The sequence below is a fragment of the Somniosus microcephalus genome, chromosome 3 (assembly GCF_052327205.1).
Source record: "Somniosus microcephalus isolate GS21.2 chromosome 3, FLI_Smic_1.0, whole genome shotgun sequence".
Classification (NCBI taxonomy): Eukaryota; Metazoa; Chordata; class Chondrichthyes; order Squaliformes; family Somniosidae; genus Somniosus; species Somniosus microcephalus.
Window position 1 is genome coordinate 266987964 of NC_140989.1, and position 9794 is coordinate 266997757.

Here is a 9794-nt window from a genome sequence, read left to right on the forward strand (position 1 = left end):
CTTTGTTCCCCATTATAAATTCCATTGATTCCCTTGGAGCGCTAAAGTCGGCAAGAGGGGTGGTAGTGGTGCAGCGCTGACCAATGTTGAGGGCAGCGCTGCTGGGAACGGAGGCTCTTTCCCTCCCTTAAAGGGAAGGGGCATCGCTGCAGGTTCTGCATTGAAACATGGTCCCTCATCGCCAACGGCAGATGCGATCCAACACGATCAGCCCCAGCACTCTGGCAGAGTGCAGGGCTGATCGATCGCGGCCAAAGAAAATGCTGAAAAATAGATGCAAGGCATTAAGAAAAAAAACATTTCTCACACAACCATCAGCACCTTTAAATACCGCTCCCCAAGCAGCCGGCCTCCCTGACAATGCCTTCTGCAGCTGTCAGTGTTGTCACCCGGCGATGCTGCAGGGGGTGGAACCAAATTTCGGGTCCGGGGTGCTACCGGGGCGATGCGCAGCATGATGATGTCACGATGTCCGGTCGCAGGAGATCGTGGCGCATGGAGTTACCACTACTGCAAACCTCGACGGGAATTTCACAGGCGTCAGTACTCTCACCGCGCCCGGTCGCAAAGCCAGTAGCACCCAGTTATCGCCCCCCCCCCCCCGGAGGCACTAACGGGAGGTGCAAAGGAGGTGAATTTCTGGCCCAAAGCATCTTACTGCCACATATACAAAAAATCAGCAACTAATACCTCCCATTTTAAATTATAAATTTTAAAATGTAGCATTTTCATACTAAAAAAATCAAAGCAAACAGGGTTGGCGTGTGGTTTAAACAAAATAAGTTTTAGGATAGCAGTAAATTTACAGAAAACAAATCACTTTCAGCATAGCCAACATCAACCACCTATGGCTGTAGTACAGCCCTATTCAATCAGAGATTTATTTCTCCATAGTACTCAACAATGTACATCCTTTAATGTATGCACCCTCTATGTTTTCAAGCATTTATTTGTCTGCTCACTGCAAGTAATTTGGTTTCACAGAAGCTTCATATAAAAGCTTTGTAGATTAATATTTATATTTCATTGGTGTATTTTATTTTCTACATCATATCCAAAATACTTAAATATTTAATATTGTTTTATAGTACAATAAAACTTTAAAATGAAGCAGTCTCACCTCAGATATTAGGAGCAATTCAGAGGAACACTTGGCATCTATGATTTTGCTTGCCAATTTTATGTAGTTAGTTGCCAAGTTCAAAACTGTTTCTGAATTATTTGCTTCTGTCTCAAAATCCAGTTCAGCGACATTTCCAAGAAATCTCATCAGTGCTAACAAGTCAGCAGAGGTGAACTTAGCATGGCTTTCATCTGCAGCTTCTAATAACACGTTGGTGATGTAATTTGCACTCGTCACATTTTGTGGGTAATCACTTTTGTTCAGCAAAAGATAATCTGCAATCTAAAGCAACCAACATACAGAAATATTTCCATGCAATACACTATCACAACATGGAGTCCATATCTAATATTGTATATTTTAAATAAAGTTGTAGAAATAATTATTGCAAAATAGCTTGAAGCCTTTGAAATAATTAAAAGGTGTCATGCCCTACAATAAGAGTTTAGGTTCAAAGGTAAATATTACAAAAGTAGTTACTAACAATCATATTTGAAACACATGTTGAAAAGTAGTATTTTTGAAGTATTTCTAAATTCGTCAATCATAGAAATAGAATTAACAAGACAGAAACAGGCCATTCGTCCCAACAAATCTGTGTCAGTGTTCACCCTCCACATTAGCAAATAGTTCTCACATTTACCCACCCTATTCCCATATCCCTTCAACCCCCTATCTGATCTAATCCTGAATGTTGACATTGTTTCTGCCTCAAACACTAACCCTGGATGTGAATTCTAAACCCTCACAACTTTGTGCCATAGCTACTTTTTATTTACTCGTCATACTGACTTTCATTCACTGTCCCACTTTTTGCTAATCTCAACCAAGAACCAAAAGCAGAGGTGAGCCCCATTAATAACAAACTGTATCATTACATAATTTAATTTACATTAATCAATTTCTATTTCTTTTCAATTTCTCAATACCCTTTGGGGAGTGACAGATGCAGTGAGCTACCATACTCTCTTTTCACCTTGGGACTTGGATTTGAATCTAGCCCAGACTGGTGGCTTGCCGCCCACAGATAATTGATGGGGAAAATGGGATATCCCGTCCTTGTCATTGGGGGCACTTCTCTGAAACTAATGTTACAGCACATAGTTGAGATAACAGCAGATGAGAGGTTCTCCCTGCATCTGACCTATGCTTTATCTTGGGTTAGTTGTGCTTGATGTGGACACCAGGTCTGTAGAACTGACAACCCTCAGCTTGATCCTTATTAGCATTGTTATTTTAAAGTGGGAAAATGTTATCTATAAGATAGTTATAACTGAAAGGTGCAAATGTGTTCCACTCCCTCACAAAGACATTCTTCACCTTGAAGTACACAGAAATGACCCAAGTATATAACAGTTTTATTTTTTTAAATGTCTAAACATCCAGGACTACATTTTCCTTGTTTTAATGAGAGTCCATCCATATTCCACCCTTGCCAATACTGCTGAATGTCGTATTCTTGGCTAGTTGCCTTATTTCAGTAAGTTCACAAATGCTAATGCCCATGATGTGCAATGAACACAAATGTGTGCTTTGTTTTATTCGTTGGATGCCGCAGACAGCACTCCCCTTGTTGGCATCTATCTACAAGTCTCCACCAATTTCCACAAATTTCAGTCTCAATAGCTGCAGCAGAGAGAAGACAAGCATCTAGCCTATCCATTCTTCGCCTTCTCTGTGGTCATGCAAGGTTAGGGTTGGGTCACTGGAGCTAGTGGTTCATCTTCTCCCCTGCCAGCTTTAATGCTACACTTCCCATCACTGGCACTGGAGAGTGGAGCTTTATGGCAAGTTTGGCAGTAATGCTAATACTGCATTAGCATCTGGGCAAAAATGCCTTTACTGCCAAAAATGCCTCTGATAACACAAGATTGTCAGAAGGAAAGTTTAGCCCATTGCAATTTGAAACATAATTTTTTGCTCAGTCGGCTGCCTTCATCCTAAGCATCTTAGAGAAATGTATTCTTCCAGTCACATGTTTCCTCTGTGAGTTGCTGGCAAGTATATTCATTTGCTGGCAGCATCTTTCTACAACAAGGAGACCATATCAATCTTCATTGTTCTAGTGGTCAAATGGCTAAAAAAAAGTACTTTTGAGTCAGTGTTTAGCAAATAAAAATCCATTTTCTTTAAATTTGCTTCCACTTGCTAAACATACAATGTGAGCAAAAGAAAGAATTTGTTTTAAAAACCAGAGAGGAAATGCAAGTACAAAATAAAAAGGTAGTTTGGGTTAAATTATGCACAAAAGTAATAAATTTAAAGCCAGAAAAAGAGAGCAGGGTAAAAGGCATAACAAATCAAGGTGAATGAAAGTGTTTATTTCAATATTGCAGTGATGTAGCTACTCCTGACATGTGAGGTGCTTTATGACTGTAATTATCGGCGAGTGTTTCAGCGTCATACTGTGTGGCATTAAAAACTTTCAAAATCGCAATGCCGAGAGAGGTTGGAATTTTGCCAGGATCTGCCAGCAGTGTAATAGTTAGCAGTAAACTTTAACGCCTCATTAAACCCTGTTATGGGGAAGTACAACTCTGAAATATGCACATGAAAGAACTTTAGAGTTTCCTTTCTGCAAATTGTTTAAAACAGAAATTTAAAGATAAGCGATATGTACAAGAATTATACAACTCTTTGCTGTTCAAAATCGAGATTTGTGTTTAGTAAACAAGAATACGAAGATAACACAAGGTGAATAACCCTTCACCGTGTTTAGTTTCAGAAACATTAACATATGAGATTCATGTGGTTTAGTATCTCTTTTATTCACCAACACTACCCCATTATTAGAACAATCCTTCACACAGTTGTTTAAATGATCAGATTGTAAAATAATTTAAACTGTATATGCAAATAAGAACGTTTCCTTTTCAAAACGGTTTTGTCCCTAAAATTTGGTATGACAATTATTTTAAATCAATTTAACTACGAAACACTCCGCTGAGATGTAATATAGGTGACTTAACTCCATTCAAAGTAATGAATCAATTTTAAAAGCATGTACATTTGGATCCAATAACCATTAGCTTTTATTTAAAACAACCTACTTTAATGCATGCAACTCCCTTTTACAACAAATGTAATCCACACTGTGAAGTAACTGCTCAAAACAACAACTAATTACTTACTGAAACGCCAGCAGACTTTTCCTTTATATGCAGGAAAAATGGAGAGGGAGGTAGAGAAGAAAAGGCTTGCATTTGTTCATATACATCTGAAAAAGGAACAGAAGTACTCGAATATTTTACAAATCGCTGTGCCTGTATGGCAATTAGCATATCAATCAAAAATAGACCCATCCGAACATTCACGAGTTTCCTTGAATGTTTCTGGATTCCTTATAAAGACGGGCCTTGTGTTACCCAACTCTGCTTTACAGAAATTGTTTCAGATTAGCGGCGAGTAGACAAAATTGTCCTGTTTATGATGCTGTTGGCATCAAGTAGTTAACTGAAACATACAATTAAATTCTTCCCTGAACACAGATAAACTTTTGTACTGCAAGTATAATTTTCATTTAATGTAACAGCAGCAATTTCAAACATAAATATATCTAATATATTTTTAAAATCTCATGTCTGCATTCATTTCCTGTCCACAAAACTTTACTTCCTGTGTTTTTGTCATACTTTTGTGTCAATTTTTTCCAATATAAATTCCTACGACCTAATTTCCTATCATTTTCACACTGGCCCCATAGCAGTGCAGTTTTGCATCTCCCAGTAATTCAGTCTATCCTGCTGAGAAACCCCTATATTCCAACCAATTTAACTTTTCCATTTCCCAAACTGCTGTAAGTTTTCCTATCCCCTGCCCTCAAACCCCACTTCACCTGAAGACAACACTTGGTCTTGACTCCCCATGTGCAATGCCACAATCAATCGGCTAGTATCTATAAAATGTTTTGCTATGTTAGACATTCCTGAATGGATCCCAATCTAAATGCTCCTCAAAAGGAACATCAACAGCATATGTCCTCAGAAGAATACTCCAGGACTATAGTAGTTGCCACCTCCAAAATACCCCAACCCCCCCCTCCCCCCCACAGGAATCTTGTATGTGGTGTCAGTAATGTAGTCTTGGTCCAAACCAAACTTTCTTCTGCCTTGAATGGAAAGTTAAGATACTCCTTCCAAGACTTCATCCTGGAAAAGCTACTGGTCCTGAATGGGAACAGAGTTCAATTTACACAGCTCTGTCTGGCAAATTTACTGGCCTCCTTCCTCACTTGTTTCAACTGACATGTCCCATCTGAGTGGAAAGCAATAAACCACAGCACCTGGCCAAAAAGAGATTGGTTACAACCTGCCAATGACGTATTAATGTTTCTACTGTTAACCGTATCAAAGCTTTGGAAACCATCATCAATGAAAAGCATGCAATCCAGTCACCAACGTGACTTCAGAGCAAAACAATTTGGAACACTCTCCATCTTGTGAATGACACCATTTTCTCACTGTCCAGCTCAAAGTCAGAGACGCAGACCTTGAAATTTCAGAAATTTTAGACAGCATATTATCATGCTAGAATCCAGTAATGTACCTGTTGAGCTGCTGAATTGGTTATCTCCATAGAAAAGGCAAACACTGGATCCTGATGAATGGAGATTCTTCTTTTTAAATGCTATTTTTCCTCCTCCCTTGCTGGGGTACAGTTTATGGCACCAGGAGCCCTGTGGTACCTTGCCTAAGTGGCCATTCTTTACAAGTGATCCATGATGGTGAATATGAGCATGCTACGTGACCACGTGGGAGAATTGCAGCCTAGAACAGCACTACCCCCAACCATGTCTAGTTTTGTTAATGTGCAGCAGGATACACTGAACAGTAGTCAGGAACGGGAACCCTGGACAATTTTCCTTTCCTAACCCAGGGACGCTGAGGCCAATTGCAGCGCTCCACCAACACCTCAACTGAGGTCAGCTGGTTACAACTTTTTCTCATGCATTTCCCTGAAACACGGCATAAAAGATTATTTCAATGTGAGCCCTCGATCTCGACACTCGCCACCGGTTGCCCGCCCCTGCCGAGGCTTGGCAAGTCATTCCACGCAGCCTCCTACCCAAGAAGTCCCACAGGTTCCTATTGGGTCCCGTTGCTGCCACAAGTCATCATTTCAGCTTTAGCTACAGCAGCAACAGGATTCAGGTCGGGGGAACGACTGACTGGGGAAGCTCTGGTTGGATGGGAAGAGAGAGAAGGGAAAACTCAGGGTGACACTGGGAGGAGCACAATGAACTGGGGAGGAAAAGGAAATGGTACCAGCAGTTAGGAAGAGAAAAAGACACAGCGCCACAGGTTTTGACTGGCTGTCAGTGGTAACTATGATGTTACCATTCAGCAGAAGTAAAAATGAAACTGTTTTGTATTTGTTTCACATCTGCTTTTAGTTTTGTGAAATCCACTGTGTTTTTCCTATTGACTGAAAGGTCAGTTCCATATAATTTATGCAACATCACATATCACTGCTCCACCAGCAACTAACATTCAAGTCTAAAATATAGAAAGAAACTTATTTGATTTATGTCAAGATAAAAGAAACCTTTTCAGTGCGGATACACTAATTGTAGCTTTAGACTAATGTACATTTAAAATGTAATAATAAACGGTTAAATTCACCTTTGTCATATCTACAGAGTGCTACTTTCTGTTTTGAGCATATTTCAGAAGCCCATGCTCCAGTCAGTGGGTCGAAGGCTACACATTCTCCTTTATTAACTGGATGGCTGACATCTGATGCGACATTGTGAAAAAGGGGCACGGTTCCATCAACCCACAAAACGTCAAATGGTTCTGTTGTTTGGAATCCATCACCTACCATGGAATAAACAAACAAATAAATGTCATGAGCTGCAAGATAAAGAAGCACATTAAGTCACTGTCATAAATCCTAGAATGATACAACGCAGGAGACGACCATTCGGCCCATCATGCCTGTGCCAGCTCTTTGAAAGAGCTATCCAATTAAATCAAATCTTCCAGCATACATATTCAAAATAAATATATTTCTTCAAACACATCTTCTACTGCCAAAAAAAAGGCTGCGCCTGACCTGGATTTATATTTCTTTAAGTCATTCACCTCCTTACACTCCTGAGGTTCTTTCAGTCACTTTGGCCCTGACATTTCTCTCTCTGCTAATTTTAGTGAAAAAAGTAAAATTACAACAGAGTGCACTTCAAAAAAAGTACTTAATTGGTTATAAAACACCTTAGGGGTTACCCTGAGGTTGTGAAAGGTGTTGTATAAATGCAAGTTCTTTGTTTCTTTCTAGGAGTATAGTAATTATGATACTGGACTGGTAATCCAGTGACCTGGACTAATAATCCAAAGAAGATGAGTTCAAATCCCACGATGGTAGTTTGAGAATTTGAATTCAGTTTAAAAAAATCTGGAATTAAAAATGTGGTACAATTAAACGTTAACTTGAATCTGTCGGATTGTCGTTAAAAACCCACTGGTTCACCACTGTCCTTTAGGGAAGGAAACCCGACGTCCTTACCCAGTCTGGTCTCTATGTGACTCCAGTCCCATACCAATGTTGTTGACTCTTAACTGCCCTCAGAATTGGCCTAGCAAGCCACTCAGTTGAAAGCGGCCCACTGCCACCTTCTCAGAGCAACTGGGGATGGGGAATAAATGCTAGTCTTGCCAGTGATGCTCACATACCGAGAATTAATATGTTTTTTTAAACTATTGTAATGTCAGGCAAAAATGGCAAGAGACTATTCATCTATGTTTAGCACAGCTAAGGATTCCTATTCCTTCAAAGAAAAAGTAAAAATTGCTAGTTAATAATTAGTGATTCATTTGTACAGCATTCTGCAACTGCACAGTCAAATCAAAATTGATATTATTGAATTTAATAAAGAGGAAGATTTGTAAGCACCAGCACAGCAGTGAAGGATGTGAACAGTACTCATGGGGCTAGAAATTGCGGTCGGAGGCGTACCTCCGGAGTACGCCTCCGACCCGCGAAACAATTCCCAAAGTACCTCCTGGCGCCCAGGCTGTGAAAAGTTGCATAGGCCTCGAGGCGGAGGGCAGTGTAATGGCCCACGGTTCCCAGGGACGCAGGCGGTTCGGAAGCGTACCTGGGAATCACATGGGCCTGGTCCTCCAATGACAAAGGAGAATTCCATTTCAATCATTTACAAAGGAAATCTCCTAATGATATACAATTGAATCCCGAATTCTATAATTATACAATTTACAGACATGGAATTTTATTCGTAAGTACCTTCATTGCACCAACCTCAATAAAAATGTAATTTTTTTGATAATTTTATACATCATTAAAACTGTAATCTGGGCCAATATTTGCATAAATGAATTTAATACAGTGTATGTGCATAATTTAGGATATGTAAATGTTTAATTTAAGCCTTAGATATCCCCTTACACTGATGCAAACAACCTGCTTGCATCAACCGTAAGGCTTATGTGGGCAATTGCTGGTCAGTCGCTGGGCAAATAATCCAGCTCTGCGCCAGCGATTGCTTTTTCGGAGCCCCCACGGATGCAGAAATCCAGATCTTGCGGGGCATTTCAAAGGGATTACGACGGCATACTCCAAGAGTGTGCCATCACAGACACCACAATTTCAGGGCCGTTGTTGCTTTCTGTTCAAGAGCATGAGTGCAGCCACCACTGGTAGGACTACTGTTGTGAAGCAAGTAGAGAGGGCACCTGGATGTGCAGGAGCATAAGGGGCACATGAATCACAGCAGGTACTACCTCAGACAACGGATCTACCAGGACTTACTGAGAGAGATGTGGACAAGCTCGGCGGGAAGTTATTGCTGGGTGTGCCACCTGATACAAGAGCTGCAGAAGCAGTAAGCCATCAGCAGTACACAACTAAAGTCAGTGAAAGGTCACCATTGTCTTTAACTTTTATGCCACAAGGACCTTCCAGGCACCCAAAGGAGACATCTCAGGAATCCTTTGCTTCACTTGTCTTTTGGATAACTAATGCCTTCTTTTCTACACAATAAAAGAATGGCAGTCTGCAATATTTGTTAAAAGTGCATTTAATTTACTGTATTATGATGTCTGTCATGTACATGTTTAACAGTTTCCCCCTGTGCATCATGAATTTCTTTGCCTTAGTTGCCCATATTCCTGACTAAAGGCTCCTCTAGGTGAGGGAATAGTGCTGTTGTGTGTGTGCCTGGATAGACAAGTGGAGAGCTTCCAGGGATGCAGAATGCCCACTATGTGTGCCTGCAACTAACCTTGATGTATCTGGATCATTGCCAGGGTCCCGTTGCTGTCAGATGTGGACCCACTGTCACTTGTGCCGAACGACATGATGCCACAAAACTACTGCTAACATGGTGCAAACTGGCTGCTCCAGTGACACTCTACACATGTCCCTGCTGGACAGTTTCTCCTCTTAATGCACACCATTGTGTCTAAGTAGAGAACAGTGGGCATTTATGAGGTCTCAGAAACCCTCCCTTGTGCTTGCCTGCAATCATTCTGGATTTCTGGTCTTCCTTGCATTTGTGCCAGCCTTTTCTTTGAGCTTGACACTGTCTCTACCTCATTCATTGACCATGGTTGCTTAACTGCACATGTGAAGCTTTTGCCTTTTAGGGGTACGTATTGGTATTGTATTGTACTATAAACTTCCTTAAAAATATCCCACTGTTTATCTGTAGGTT

General features: G+C 40.6%; 1 protein-coding gene across 1 annotated transcript in view; it reads right to left on the reverse strand.

Annotated features, from left to right (window-relative positions):
• The window catches only part of LOC147121890 (adhesion G protein-coupled receptor D2), a 422076-nt gene extending 415130 nt beyond the window's left edge, over nt 1–6946 (reverse strand). Inside the window, exons 1-3 of the mRNA XM_085978030.1 lie at nt 6745–6946; nt 4255–4340; nt 1121–1405 (exon numbers count right to left, since the gene is read on the reverse strand). Of these exons, the coding sequence (XP_085834156.1) occupies nt 1121–1405; nt 4255–4340; nt 6745–6946 (573 nt within the window). The remainder of the gene's footprint in view (nt 1–1120; nt 1406–4254; nt 4341–6744) is intronic.
• Between the last annotated feature and the right edge of the window lie 2848 nt (nt 6947–9794).